This window comes from Portunus trituberculatus, chromosome 8, assembly GCF_017591435.1.
Source record: "Portunus trituberculatus isolate SZX2019 chromosome 8, ASM1759143v1, whole genome shotgun sequence".
In the NCBI taxonomy this organism is placed as follows: domain Eukaryota; kingdom Metazoa; phylum Arthropoda; class Malacostraca; order Decapoda; family Portunidae; genus Portunus; species Portunus trituberculatus.
The window spans coordinates 5,645,210-5,660,000 of record NC_059262.1 but is presented as its reverse complement, the minus strand read 5'-3'; the positions used below and the strand labels follow the sequence as shown (position 1 = coordinate 5,660,000).

The following is a 14,791-nucleotide window of genomic DNA, read 5'->3' as shown; positions in this document are numbered from 1 at the left end:
CTCCTTCCTTCTCGATCCCCTCGCCTCCGCCACGTGCCTTCTCACCAATCAAGCCAGGTTTTAGCCTCTGTTCACGCGCCACTATTCAGTAATGTAAGTAAAGAAGTACAGTCACCATTGAGATATTAAAGAAGTACAGTCACCATTGAGATAGTGAAGAAGTACAGTCACCACTGAGATAGTGAAGAAGTACAGTCACCATTGAGATAGGAAACAACAATGTGATAGAAATTTTGGGGTTGGAAGGTGGTGTCATGGTGGGGGTGGTTTCGAAGGACTTCTGCACGTGCGGTGTGCTTCTTCATGGCTGACAAGGTAGAGCAGCACGGCAGAGAGCAGCACACAGGTTCCCTTCATCACAAGTCTGGACGCGTCCTGGGAATAACTAAATGATCCATGTTACCAAGCAACACTTTGCCTCAGGAACGTTGTCCAGCTGAAAATTGCTCATTTCTTCAAAATATTTTGTCTGGAGGAAGGAAGGTTTCCAGGCTGGACTCGTCTGACCCCAAAGTAATGACTAATACCCTGGGTCTGCCTTCTCCGAGGAGGTCGAGACGGGGAAGTACACCCACACCTCCCGGGCACACTGTCGGCACAGGGCGGGACGCTGGCGGTGCAGCGCGCGGCAGAAGGCCACCAGGATCACCATCCAGTCTAGGCTGCGCGGGTTGAGGCGGGACAGCACCTCGAACTCCTCGCAGCGACCGTACATCTGTGAGTGTTTGTCAAAGTGAGGCCTGATGAGGCGCGCCAGCATGACCACGCTGTGCAGGTCACACCACACCTCCCACCCGTCCTGCACGCCCATGCTGGCCGCCCGCAGGCCCACCAAAGACACCAGCACGTTCTCTGCATATCCCCGGCTGGCCTGCACTAGGATGTTGCGTTGGTGCAGGTTGGTGTGCACGACCTTCGCCTCGTGCATGGCCCTCAGCACCAGACACAGCTTCCTCAGCGCCCCAAGGTACGTGCGGCCGCTGTCTGCACGGAGGAAGTTTTCTAGCGGCTCGCCGGGACAGAAGCTCATGACGAGGGCCTCTCTGGGAGGGGGTATGAGGCCGTACAGTTTGGGCACGCCCTGCACGCCACGCAAGGTTTCCAACACGTGCGCCTCGTGGTGTAGGGCGGCGCTGGCTGAGTCGCTGCGGGCCCGCGGCTCCTTGTATACCACCACCCGCGACCCGCCCCACGGCCTGTCCAAGAAGGCCCTGTACACCAGCATGCAGGGCCGCGCCGCCACCAGCACGCCAGCCCCCTCCCCCCCAAGCGCATCCCAACTGAGACGGGGCACGTGGTAGTGTGGTATGGAGGGCAGGGAGGGCAGCTGGGCGGGGCGCGCGCCATTCCCGGGAGAATTGCTTGGCTCCATCAAAATTAAATTGGAAGACTCCGCTTGCTACGACAAACAAAACTAATGTTAGGTCAGCTACTGCTGCTGCTGCTGATGATTATGATGATGATGACGATGATGATAATGATTGTGATAATGATGATGATTGTGATTATCATCACCATCGTAATGCTGTGAATGCTGCTGCTACTGATGCTGATGCTGATGATGCTGTGGGTGCTGCGACTGGTGCTGGCTCATGATGATGATGGTGCTGACGGTGTTGGTGATGCCATAGATGCTGCTGTTGTTGCTACTAATGTTGCTGCTGTTGTTTTATATGTAGTTGCTGCTGCTGCCCGTAAACTCTTGCAGTGTTTGGTGTGTTGACGTGAGCCACACGTTGTGCCGCTGTGACTGCCACAAAGCTTCCCTCACATGGTGTGGTGTTACTGTGGTGAGGCAATGTTTGATACGATGGGAGTGGTCTACTGGCGGTGTATGTTGCTCGGCATGCACTTTATTTGGTGTGACTGGCGTTACTGCTGTTCCTGCTACATAGTACGTGCACTCTAACATCTATCACTTCTCGCCGTGCCGCAGCCGTGGCCGCAGCACCGCAGCATAGCACAGCGCCACACAGGCTGGTGGCTGGCGAGGGCGAGGCGGTTTGAAGGTGGCGGGGCGCGGCGCCACCCGGGCCGGTCTGGCAGCACGGCCAGCCAGGCGAGAGTCTGAGGCGGCGCGGCGAAGGATCGAGGCGGGCAGCGGTAGTGTTGGAACCTTTAAGGCGGCGGCTCATGCCTGTTGTTTTGTCTGGCTTGAAGTGTTTGGAGGGAGTGTGAGTGTGGCGGAGTGTGTGTGTGGTGGAGTGTGGTGTAAACATGGCGTCGGTCAGGTCGCTCACGGACGAGGAGCTTCGGGACAAGCTGAAGGAACACGGCATCCTTAGTCCTGTCACGGCGTCCACGCGCAGCATTCTGATCAAGAAGCTGAACCACGCCATGGCGGGCGCCAAGAGGGCGGCACACCAGCAGGCCAGGGCGCGGCGCAGCGTGACGAGTGTGACGGGCGGCGGCAGGCTACACACCTTCAGCTCTGACGAGGACGAGGACGAGACCGAGAACCACCTGCGCTCCTCCTCCACCAGGGCCACCAGGTCGTCCCGGGCCTCCAGGGTGTCCAGGGATAGCGGTGCCAGCCAGGCCAGGCACTATGACAGGCGGAATGGCACCAGCGGCACCGCCAGGGGCACCAGGGCGTCACGGGGCAGCGGGGGGCGCGGCGAGAGTGTGGCGGCGGCGGGACAGCCTGGGGGTCGTGACGGCAACACAAGCACCACCACCACCACGGACTCCCGGGACTGCTACCGCCTGTACTTCTCGTCCGTATCCGGCAGGTCAGGGCTCGGCCTGCAGGTCAGGTCATCCGAGGACTACGACACGGGGTCAGACTCCGACCTAGCTGACCTGGCCGAGGACTCAGTGGACAGTGGCGGTGGGGGTGGGGACGGGGGAGGGGGTCGGGTGTTGTGGGCGGGGGGTGCAGAACTGCCCCAGCAGGCAGAGTCCAGCCCCGCCAGGCTACAGAATCACATGTCACCGGGCTGGACCAGGGCAGCCCGGCCTAAGGCTCACCTGGAGAACGGGCGTGAGTGGGCGGAGGGTGAGGCCCGGGGTGGCCCCAGCCTGGCGGAGTGTGTGGTAAGTCAGGCTGAGCCCAGCCGGGTAGCCAATGGGCGGCACCACAGTGAGGGCGGGGCGGAGTGCCAGGCTGCTGAGGAAAGCACTTGGCACTACAAGGTGCCGCTGCTGCTGCTGGTGCTGCTGGCGGTGTTCTTTGGGGTGGTGGCAATGCTGTACGTCAATATGCGCATGCCACTGCTGCCCACCCTGCGTTCCGTGCCTGCCCTGGTGAGCCGCGCCCTGGCCAGCCTCAGCCTCCCCGTGCCTTTTTTCACCCCTCACACCGCCCAGTGGACGCCCCCCAACGCCTTGCCCCAGCCCGCCCTGCCACCGGCTGCCCCGCCACTGCCACCGGCTGCCCCGCCACTGCCACGCCGTCACACTTCATCACAACACACAGGTGAACACTTCTCTTCAAAAGCTCTCCTCTTCAATCTCCAGATTGTCACACATTGACAATGTATCAAATGTTTCCGCATATTCTTACCAACAATCTTATATTCAGAGCTAACGGTTCAGGTTAGTGCTGGCTTTCAGAAATATTTGACATTACCAAGGTAGGGTGCTTTGATTTAACTGTTGTATTGGAGTAATAGATTTTTAACTATTTGATTTTGAAAATGTCGTCAGCATGCACAGTCTTTGGGATGTGAGACTGATGCAACAGATAAAAGCCTGAGCTGAATGACATTAGTTTGGTGCAGCACATTCGTGGCAGCCAGGCCTGACGTGAGGCATGGTGCACATAGCCTGACAGTTCATGTGGAGGTGTCCCTGCCTCACATCAGGCGATGGAGGACTGTGTGCACCAGTTAGGAGAGTGTGTGGAGGATTTTTTTATAGAAGATTTATCATTATCTACTGATATAAAGGGTAAATGGTTTGTACTTGGAACCAGTACAGTGGTGGCAGCAATTAGTGAAACCACCACAATTATTATGAAGGAAATGACAAAAAGACATCCAGGAAAAATTTAGGAGGCTGAGTCAGTAATGTCAGATGCAGAAGTTTGGAGGTAAGGCTCAGAGAGGAAGGTAGGTCTAAACATTCACTATTATAGAAGTGAGATACAGGAGATTGGAGGAGACATGTATGTGCCTTGTGTGGTGATGTGCACCTCTTGTGCCACTGTGCTTCACACCAGAAAATCCATCTTTGTCTAATGCTTGGATTTTTTTTCCTTCCTTTCAGAAAATAAATTTCCAGTATGCAGCAGCACATTAAAGGTGAGAGAGAGAGAGATTTTTACAGCTCATAATGTGACAGCTATTGAATTAAGAATGTTTGTATGAGTGTGTGTGTTAACCTATCCTTGTGTTGCTCTTGTGTACCGTCACATATCTTTTCTCTCACCTGTCACCCACAAAGACCATCACATGTTTCTTTCTATCCCTCCCTTAATTTTCACCATCTCTTCCTAGTACCTCCCCACAAATTATACTACTATATAACACATGCTCTATCTTTCATCCATCCCTCTCCTCCATCCTTCTCCCAAAAATACCTGCTACACTACAGAATCTTCCCTTTTTTCCATCACCTCATCCTCTGTATTGGTTGTAATACTGACATCATCCTCATTCCCTCGCTTGCCTACAGAACAACTGCCTCACAGTACAAGCGATGGCCCAGGTACAGCCCATATTGGGTCAGCTAGAGGAGGTGGTTCTGCCAGCCCTCCACCACCAGGCCGGGCTATACCAGTGTGGGGACACCACTGCCCGTCACCTCTCTGTTGCTGCACTGCAAGATCTCCTCCACCATCACACTGTTTCCTCGGTTAGTGTCTGCCTCCTGTGTGTTGGTGCTGGATGCTGTGGTGGTTCGACTGGCTCTCCTATCTAATCCATCCATCTATTCTTTGCAGAGATCATCGGGTGTGGGTGTGGATGTGGTGGAGTCGCTGGGCCGCCTGGTGGAGTGGAACCCGCACTGGGGCCTGGAGGCGGTGCGAGGGGAGACGGATGGGGTGCTGCTGGGCCTGGCCTTGTCTACGCAGCCCACTCATATCTTGTGTCACATCACTACTGCCATTTACTCCTTCTTCTACCTCATTATGGGATTGGTAACAGGTTAGGCTCAAAACTGTCTCTTTCTTTAGCAAAATACTTACAAGACACTTCTCAAATTGTGGTTATTTTGACTATACTTCATTGGGAGTTTTCCTTATAACCTTGTTCCACTTGGCCAGACCAGAAAAAAGCTACATAATTACACTTTCTAAAATTATGCATTACTATAATTTGCAATACATGAACTTTATGAATGTGATACTTTAATGTGTCACTGCTATACATTCCCTTTCTCTCACACACACATCTTGCACCTTTTCAGTCTTCATCACTGCCTGGCTTGCATTCTCCTGCATCAGATACTACAGATGGAAAGCAGAGGAGGAGAAACAACAGGTAAGTGTGTGGCTTAGTGAATGAAAAATGTTAACTTAAAAATTCCGGCATGAATCTATGAATGAGTAACAAAACTATTGAATATTGGTAAAAAAAACAACAACATGGCAAGCTGTAAAACTATGAACCAGGAACATAACTAACATCACATCACCATTAACATAACATAAACACCATAACTACAAAATAATACTAAGCAACATATTCTATCCTATTCTATCCTAAATCAAGAGTTAACCACTACTCTTTCAAAAGAGGAGTGTCAAGACACCTCTTACGTTAACTGGACCCTCCTTTTAGATTTTTTTTGTTTTTTCTCTTTCTACTTTCTTCTTAACAGGGCCTGGCAACCAGCGGGATTTTTTTTTTTTCCAACACTTTGTTTGCCCTTGGCCAGTGCCCTTGTAATGTAAAAAAAAAAAAAAAAAAAAAACTCTTAATCTTTCATTCCTTTCTCCGGTAAACTTTGGAATTTCCTGCCTGTGTTTGTATTTCCAACTTCTTATGACTTGACTTCATTCAAGAGGGAGGTTTCAAGACATTTATCCCTGTCCTTTAGCTTATTCTGTTGCTCGGTAAGGAGACTGGTGACTGAGTGGATCTTTTTTTTCTTTATCTTTTTGTTACCCTTAGCCAATCCTCCCCTCTTATATAAAAAAAAAAAAAAAATGTATATCTCACCATTAACAAAAATGTCAAGAACAGACAACATTACTCAAAACTACCAGACACCACCATGAATATAACAACACCACAGCCGTCACAACCACTCTCTGAACACCTGATCACACCCTCCATCCGCCTGCAGGTGTATGAGTTGGTGGAGCAGATCCTGGAGGTGTTGGGAGGCCTTGGGGGAGCGTCGGGGAAGGACTTTGTAGCAGTGAACCATGTGCGGGACTCCCTCATCAGCCCAAGGGACCGGCGCACCAAGCAGGCTCTGTGGGACCGTGCTGTGCTCTTCATCAACTGTAATGAGTCCAGGGTGAGTTCGGCCTCTTTCTGCGGCTAAGAGGGCTCAGACAGGATCTTTGTTGTCTTGGTGTTGCTGAGAAGTGTTATTTTGTCACATGCAGAAGAAAAACTAAGAATTGTATGGAAAATGCATCTTCCCTTGTTAGAAATAGGTTAGTCTGGCCTCTCACTGCAGCTCAGACAGGCATTTTACTATGTAGATGTAGCTGAAAAGTGTTATTTTGTCACACGCAGAAGAAAAGTTAAGTTGTCACACACTAAAGACAAGTTAAGAAATTATGTAGAAAAATGCACCGTCCCTTTTTAGAAACATGTTGAGTCTTGCCTCTCAGTGTGGTTAAGACAGGCATTTTGTTGGAGGTTGTTGCTGAAAAGTGTTATTTTGTCACACACACAAGGAAAGTCAAGTAATTATATAGAAAAATGTACCTTCCCTTTTTAGAAACAGGTGAGTCTGGCCTCTCGCTGTGGCTCAGACAAACACTTTCTTGTGTATGTAGACATTGCTGAAAAGTTATTTTGTCACACATGCAAAAGAAAAAGGAAGAAATTAGATAGAGAAATGCATCTTCCCTTTTTAGAAACAGATGTCTAACGTAAACTAGAAAAGATGTACATTAATAAAGTTATGTATGAATTAAATCGCAGCTTCTCATAGAAATAACTATCTAAAATAAACTAGAAGAGGTGCAGACTAGAGACAAGAAGTGCACATCAGGCATACTTACATAGGTCCATAGTCCATAGTAACTGGAACTCCCTACCTGCTTCTGTATTTCCATCTTCCTATGAGATTTCAAGACATTTATCCCATTCATTTGGTTAACACTCTCATACCTGCTTGGGAACTGGCATCAAAGTGTGGGTTTTTTTTTTTTGTTAAATCCCTTCAGTACTGGGACACATTTTTACCTTGAGATTTGTGTACGATTAGACCATTTTATTGACATTTGAAAGGGTCTATGGAGGTCAGAAGATTAATGGCTACAGTCTTCACTATTTTAGTCCCCCACATAAGTTTCTGAAGCTGTATAAAATCACCAATTAGTAAGCAGAATTAATATGGAAAGGCATCATGGTACTGAAGGGATTAATCATTTTTGCTGCCGCTGGCCAGATTTCCCTTCATCATTAAAGAAAATAAAGACATGCACACCTGCGACCCAGAGCGCTCACCATGTCACCTGGCTAACACTCTCACCACTTACATGGCTAACACCCTCACCACTTACATGGCTAACACTCTCACCACTTACCTGGCTAGCACCCTCACCACTTACCTGGCTAACACCTTCACCACTTACCTGGCTAACACCTTCACCACTTACCTGGCTAACACCTTCACCCCTTACCTGGCTAACACAACACTTACCAACAGGTGCGGCGAGAGATCCAGGCAGTGGGCGGCGAGGACTGTGAGGTGTGGCGGTGGGCGTCGGGGTTGCCACACCACCCACACAACTCTTCAGGGGTGGACGGGGGGGACGGAGTGGGTCGGCCGCCCCCTAAAGTGTGGCAGGGACCCGCCTTCAACACCCTCAGCCCACACAATGTCCCCAATGTGTCCCCAACGTCCTGCCTCAAGATTAGAAACATGTTTGACTGTGATGTGTGAGTAAACAATCATTATTTTTATCTCCTATAGTTTCCTGCCTCTCCTCTCTCCTTCTCCTTCCTTCTCTTTTCTTCTCTTCTCTTACTTCTTCCATTCTTTAGCCAGCCATCTCTCCTGTCTCCTATGCTCTCCCTGCCTCTCCTTTATTCTCTTTCATTCTCTTTCCTTCTAATCTTTGCTTCCTTCTTCCTCCTATCCTCCTTCCGTTTCTTTCATTCCTTTCCTTCCTTTCTTTCCTTCATATCTTTTCTTGCTTCTACCTCCTATCCTCTTTCCTTTTCTCTGCTTCCTTTTCTGTCTTGCCGTCTATCTCTTCCTGCCTCTCCTCCTTCCTTCTCTTTCCTTCCTTTTCTTTTTCTTCATTTGTCTTGCTGTTCTGCTTCCTACCCTAATTTTCTCTTTTTGCCCCTTTTTCTCTGTTTTTCTTCCTTTCTCCCTTGTTATTCTTTTCTTTTCATGCCTCTTTGTTTCTTTCTTCCCTTCTATATTTTTCTATTCTTACCCTATTTCTCTTTTCTTTTTTCCCCGCTTATACCTTTTCCTCTGTTCTTTCTTCCCTCTTGCTTTCCTGTTCCTTTCGTTTTTTGGCTTCTACATCTCCTTTCTTCCTTTCTTCTTGCTCTCATACTTTTCCTCCTCTCCTTTCTCCCTTTATTGCCCTTCTTCCTTTCCTCTCTTCCTTTACTCCTGACAGTAACACAATAAGCAACACATTTTTACCCTCTTCTCTAACCTAACCTAACACTTGACTTATGCACTGGCAGGGAGTTTGGGGACAGCTGGCCGGCACGAATCCAGGATAGCATCTTGGAGAAGTGTGAGGGCATCAGCATCGTGCATGTGGCGGTGGACCGAGGCTCACGTGAGGGCTGTGTCTACCTGAAGTGTGCCTCCCTCAGTGATTCCGGCCGTGCCTTCAGGGCGCTGCATGGCTGGTGGTATGATGGTCAGTGCTCTCTTATTCTGTCTCAGTTTTGTGTGTTTAGATTCTGTTTAACCTCTTCAGTACCATGACGTGTTTTCATATTCATTGTGGTGACTATTTAGTGATTTTATACAGCTTCAGAAAATTAATGTGGGAACTGAAATAGTGAAGACTGTGGCCATTAAGCTTCTGACCTCCTTAGACTCTTCCTAATGTCAATAAAATGGTCTAATTGTACACAAATCTCAAGGTAAAAATGTGTCCCAGTACTGAAGGGATTAATGGTCTCTCTCCCTCTCTTGCCGCAGGTAACTTGGTGACAGTCAAGTTTCTGCGAGACGAGCGCTATTACCAGAGGTTCCCGTCAGCAAGACACGCCACACGCCGCCTCCGACCGTCCAACAACAAACGTTTGTCATTGCAAGTCCCAGCAGGTCAGCCAGAGCCACCCAGCCATACCTAATGAACACACACACACACACACACACACACACACACACACACACACACACACACACACACACACACACATACACACACACACACACACCAGAGTGAAGGACAGGCTGGCTGGTGTTGGTGTGAAGGGCAAACTTTTACTTATCATAGTTATTATTATTATTTTTTTTTTAAGTATATATATATATAGAGAGTATTTTGTTTCTACTTCCTCTTTCCCTTTCTTTCCTTTCCCATCCCCCTTCTTGCTGTATTCCCCTTCCATCATACCTTCCCTTCCCTTCGACCTTCCCCTGTCCGCAGCTGCCCATCACTGCCAGCTGTGTGGGGGTGATGGGCACTGTCGCTACATTCAGGAGTGCCAGACTGTGCCGGCGTCCACACTGCCTTGTCTTCCATTCCGATTTGCCGCGTTCTGACCGACGGAAGCAAGGCACTGGACGGAAGGCTTTTATTATCATTATTATCATTATTTTTCCATATATATTACAAATCCATATATTTTTGTGTGCTGTTGTCACTGCTCGTCCATTTTTGTCAGGTGGAGAAGGAAATGCAGGATGTGGGTGAGGTGTGGTGGTGATGAGGTGGTGATGAGGCCAGAACCGGTGATGACAGGATGTGTGGGGCCACTGGGAACATGGATACAGCGATAGACTCACCACCAAGACACACACACACACACACACACACACACACACACACACACACACACACACACACACACACACACACACACACACACACACACACACACACACTAAACTATTATCAACATGCATTTGACTTCTCATCTTTTTCTCTTCCTTAATCTTCTCATTTCCAAACTTCAGTGGTGTGTGTGTGCATGTGTGTGTTTAGTGTGGTGATGGGGGAAGAGAGGGAGAAGAAGAAGAGGAGGAGGAGGAGGAGGAGGAGGAAGAAGAAGAAGAAGAAGAAATTAAAGCCTTGGATAATTGGAAAGAGACTGCAGTGTATAATTGCTCTGTATATATTTGTATGATTTTATTATTATTATCATGATTATTATTATTATTATTATTATTATTATTATTATTATTATTATCATTATTATTATTATTATTATTATTATCATCATCATTATTATTGTTGTTGTTGTTGTTGATGTTGTTGTTCTCATCTGCAAGGACACTGCCAAGAATATTCCAAATATAGCCATTATAGAGAGAGAGAGAGAGAATATTTTGGGTGTGAATTTACCCACGCCTGTGTTTTATTAGTCATACGGGAAGAGGTGATAATGTGGCTTACTTTCTACCCCCCCAACCCCTTCTGAGGCCATAGAAGCAGTGGCATGTTCCTAATGATAAGGTTTTCATGTGGATTTTGTACCAAGTTTTCCTCCGAGTCATTAGGGAGGCGTCTGGTGGAGAGAGTAGCGAGAGGAACGGTTTATTTGTAACACGGCAGCGTTTTATTGAAGCGTTCGGTCAAAAGAGGTTGTTTCGCTTTGAGTTCTGATGGTTGTTGTTTTTAAGGAACAGAATTATTGTCTTTCTCTTCGTTTTGTTTTCTTTTTTGAGGTGTTGCTGCTGCGGGTGGTGACTGGTGAGTGTGTGGGGGTGTCTGTCCATTCCATTCCTCAGTGCCCCTCTAGTACATCCTCTGCTGGTCTCGGAAAGTACCTGCTTCAAACCCACTCGCTCTCCACTCTTCTATTCTGTCACACACATAAACACACATCGTCTCACAATAATACCACTTCTCTTAGTCATTTTTCTTCCTCTTCTCCCCCCAATAATTTCCCCATAGAGTCTTACAGTGTAGTTTTGTTTCACGTTTTGATCACACTACCCAACCAGCCACTCACTGCTACCCAATACTAGTAATAATCATTTAACTAAGCACCAGAAACCCAATGTTGTACAAAAAAGTCCCAACAAGGAGGATTAGCAAGTTGTTTGGTTCGGCAGAGGAGTTACAGGACCGTGAGGAGTGTGTCTGCTGCTTTACTGTGATGCCAGGTTAGCAAGAGAGAGAGAAAGGTGTTACTGATTCCCAGCAGCAGAGTTGCAGAGTTGTACCAAGTGCCCAGGCCAGGTTGTTTTCGTGTGTGTGTTTACGACAACATGCACACGCCTGGTTCGCTGAGAGTCATAGGGCAGCCTTGTGGTGGAGCAATGTATGTATGTATGTATGTACTTATTTCAACACTGATTTTCCATTGTTGTCGTCATAACCTCGGCATCCGTCACTGTCGCCTGCCACCGTCATCGCCTCACAGTCAGTCGCCGCGTTGTCATCAAAAAGGTTCATCGTCATTGTCGCCGTCATCGTCGTTCTCACAAAAAAAGAGTGAGGGTGCTAGTGTGGATGGGGGTGTGTGCATGAAGGCACACACTTGCCACACACCCATAGTCTTGACTCGCTCTGTTTCTTATCATCGCACCATCGTCGTCATTATCAACACCGCCATTGTCATCGTCATTGAAATCATGCGTGTGTGTAAGGTGTGGTTGAGTTATGTGGTGTTGGTGGTGGTGGTGTTGAGTGTGGCAGTCAGTATTGTAGGAAACTTACTTGACTGGAAGTTGGCAGGCAGGGTCGGCCTCCACCATGGGATTAACAATTGTATACCGAAGATAAGTAAGTGGCTGCAGCTTTGACAGCCGTGTGTGCAGTGTGTGTGTGTGTGTGTGTGTGTGTGTGTGTGTTTCATGAAGCATCAGAGTGGTCATGTCACTATTCCAGAGATATTTTTTATCCTTGATGTCTTAGAGAAGAGCCATGTACAGTATACACTTTGTTTTAGTCATTGTTGGTGCAAATTGCGAGCCAAATGGCGTGTGTGGCTGGCCAGGATGCAGCCCAGATCTCGGTGGTTGAGGGAGGCACTGGTGGGCTGTACTCTTTAAGTCTTTACTTGTAAGAAACTAAAATGTTATGTTGAATGAGGACTTCCATTGTAGGACTTGTTTCATGCCATTTAATTCATCTTTAGGGAGTGTAGTGCACAACTTACAGGCAAGAGTTGTGTCACAACAGACCTTGTTTGTGCGAGGTGCAGCAGCAGCAGCAGCAGCAGGTTTTCAGGGCCAGACTACAAACGACACACACCGGGATCTTTGAGATAATTTTACGTTTGATCTCTTGAAGCCTTATGTAAGTTAATAGGTGATAAATAATTTTATTGCTTTGTTTAATGGGGATTTAGAAGCCTTCCTCTGAGAGACTATCTAGATCACTTCAAGGATTCAGTGACGGATGAAAGGGTTCACCCGTGTCTGTGGCGGCCACAGAACGCCATTAGCGTGTGCCATTGTGTGATGCCGGCCGTGAGCAGTGGGTGTTGTGGTGTATGGCCAGGGCTTAGTGTGTGTGTGTGTGTGTGTGTGTGTGTGTGAGAGAGGTGCAGCACTGGACAGCGTGGTCACCTGGTGCCATGGTGCCATGGTGCCATGGTGCAGGGTGGGACAGGGACAGGCCAGCCGGGAATGGTTTGCATCGGCTCTTGATACATTACGGGTACTGGGCCAACGTGTTGACCCGCAGGCATACAAAAAATCAAATGCAAGGAGCACAGACAGACCCAGGGTAGTTGAAATGTCACAGGGATGTCAGTTGTGTGCCTATACCTGTCATTGTCCAGGAGGTGCAGGTGTGGTGTGTTGAGGGAAGAGTGCAGGTTTGTAGCAGTGTTGTGTGATAACAAGGGAGGTCGTTACGCCAGTCGTCCCGAGGTGGTTGTAATCGCTCCGCCGTCGTCCTCGCCTGCCGTCTGACGCGTCCCGAGAGTCACGTGTTGCTCGTCCGTGGTGGTGTGTGCCCTGCTGAGGTGCAGGTCAGCCAGCACCGGTGACCCTCCCATGGCCATGTTGTGAGCATCTTGTCGGTGAGATTCACATGAGAAGCAAGCCAGTAGAGTACTATTATATCATATATGAATAGTGAAAGCCTTGTATACATATTGATACACATGTGTGTCCTGGCTGGTTCTGGTGAACACACTGACAGGGGAAGGAGGAGGTGTCCGTGGTGCAGGTTGGCCTGGGATGAGTGGTGACTGTCCGTGATCCATTGACAGAGGCTAGGAAAGAGAGAAGGATTGGGGAAGCATCTCCAGTTTTTCAGTTTTTACTAGTGTGTGTGTTGTGGTGAGTTAGTGAGTGGTGTGCACCGAAGAGACTGGCTGACCCTGCCACAGTGTTGATGCCTTGGCTGACGAGTGAGAGAGAGATTACCAGAGTACCGTGTGTCGTGGGAACACTTATGGGCCTCCGGGAATAATATCACGGCCAGGGACGGCGCGGCTCTTTTCCTCTTTTTATTGGTAAACCACGTCATATTTTGTGTGAGAGTGATCCTCCCCACCTCCGGCTATATCTGCAATAGAGTTTGTTTGTCAACCCTCCACACCACCGGTCCACCGGTCCACCGGCTGTCGTCCCTCCCTGCCGTGCTGTTATTTCTGGAGTGGTTGCATAATTTCCTCTGATCTCAGGAGGAAGATGAAAAGAACCCAAACTTTTCATATCTTAGAATTTTAGGGACAAATGATATTCAGAGAATTTAATACTATTTTGCTTGGCCAGAAGTGACTGCTTATGTGTTCATATATGTTGTACTGGGAGAGAGAAGGACCTTAGCACATGTAACTATAAGGTCTGGATTCACTTGTCACAAGACTAGCCTTCCGTAGCTCTCCACAATATCTGTGCTTTCAATAAACAAATTTTATGTTCATGAGAATATGTTGCTGTTTCATTGTTGTCATTATCAGGTCATAGTTTGTAAGATCTTTGGGTTCATATCAACACAAACACACACACACACACACATGGCAGATTTCATTTCACAGCCTTGGCTTGTCATCCCATCACCATTGTCACACTGAACACCTACTGTTGAGTCTCCTGCCAGTGTATCCTTTATAAATATACACAAGGATCTCCAGTCTAAATCTAACTTTTGATGTCCTGCCTCTCCCGTGTCTTCTTACACACACACACACACACACCATAACACCTGCACTGTACTCCTGCTTCACTCAACACTTCATGCCACCAAATTGTTTCTAACCTGCTTTGTGTGTGTGTTTGTGTGTATCAGCTTCTCAGTGCCTGCTTAGCTTAACAGAATGCTAGCTGGGTCTCCATTAAAGGCTACCGTCACCTGGGAGACACAACACACTGCCACCTTGGTCTCTGATAAAGGTGAACCAGCACAGCACCAGTGAAGCAGTAAGGTGGAGGATGGAGCTGGGGTTTTATGGCAGCCTCTCAGCAAACCATCAGGTATGTGGCTCTTGTCTGTGGTGGTGGTGGTGGTGATGGTGGTAGATGTAGAAAAGGGGAAAGAAACACTGATTTACAAACTATGATTGTATTCAACTCACACCCTAGAGTAACACAGAGAAGTACATGGCTAATC

The 14,791-nt window shown here is 48.2% G+C and overlaps 1 protein-coding gene across 1 annotated transcript; it reads left to right on the top strand.

The window, feature by feature from the left end:
* Positions 1-1,773: 1,773 nt before the first annotated feature.
* Positions 1,774-14,112, top strand: LOC123500267. Its single transcript, XM_045248979.1, has 9 exons — positions 1,774-3,418; positions 4,210-4,244; positions 4,618-4,797; positions 4,886-5,090; positions 5,353-5,426; positions 6,235-6,411; positions 7,780-8,012; positions 8,781-8,962; positions 9,250-14,112. The coding sequence occupies exons 1-9, from the start codon at positions 2,218-2,220 to the stop codon at positions 9,402-9,404; spliced, it is 2,442 nt and encodes an 813-aa protein (XP_045104914.1). The 5' UTR covers positions 1,774-2,217; the 3' UTR covers positions 9,405-14,112.
* Positions 14,113-14,791: the final 679 nt, after the last annotated feature.

Coding starts and splice junctions, on each gene's coding strand:
- LOC123500267 (XM_045248979.1), top strand. CDS start 2,218: ATGGCGTCGGTCAGGTCGCTCACGGACGAGGAGCTTCGGGACAAGCTG. Junction 6,412..7,779: donor TCAACTGTAATGAGTCCAGG/GTGAGTTCGGCC, acceptor ACTTACCAACAG/GTGCGGCGAGAGATCCAGGC. Junction 8,013..8,780: donor AACATGTTTGACTGTGATGT/GTGAGTAAACAA, acceptor ATGCACTGGCAG/GGAGTTTGGGGACAGCTGGC.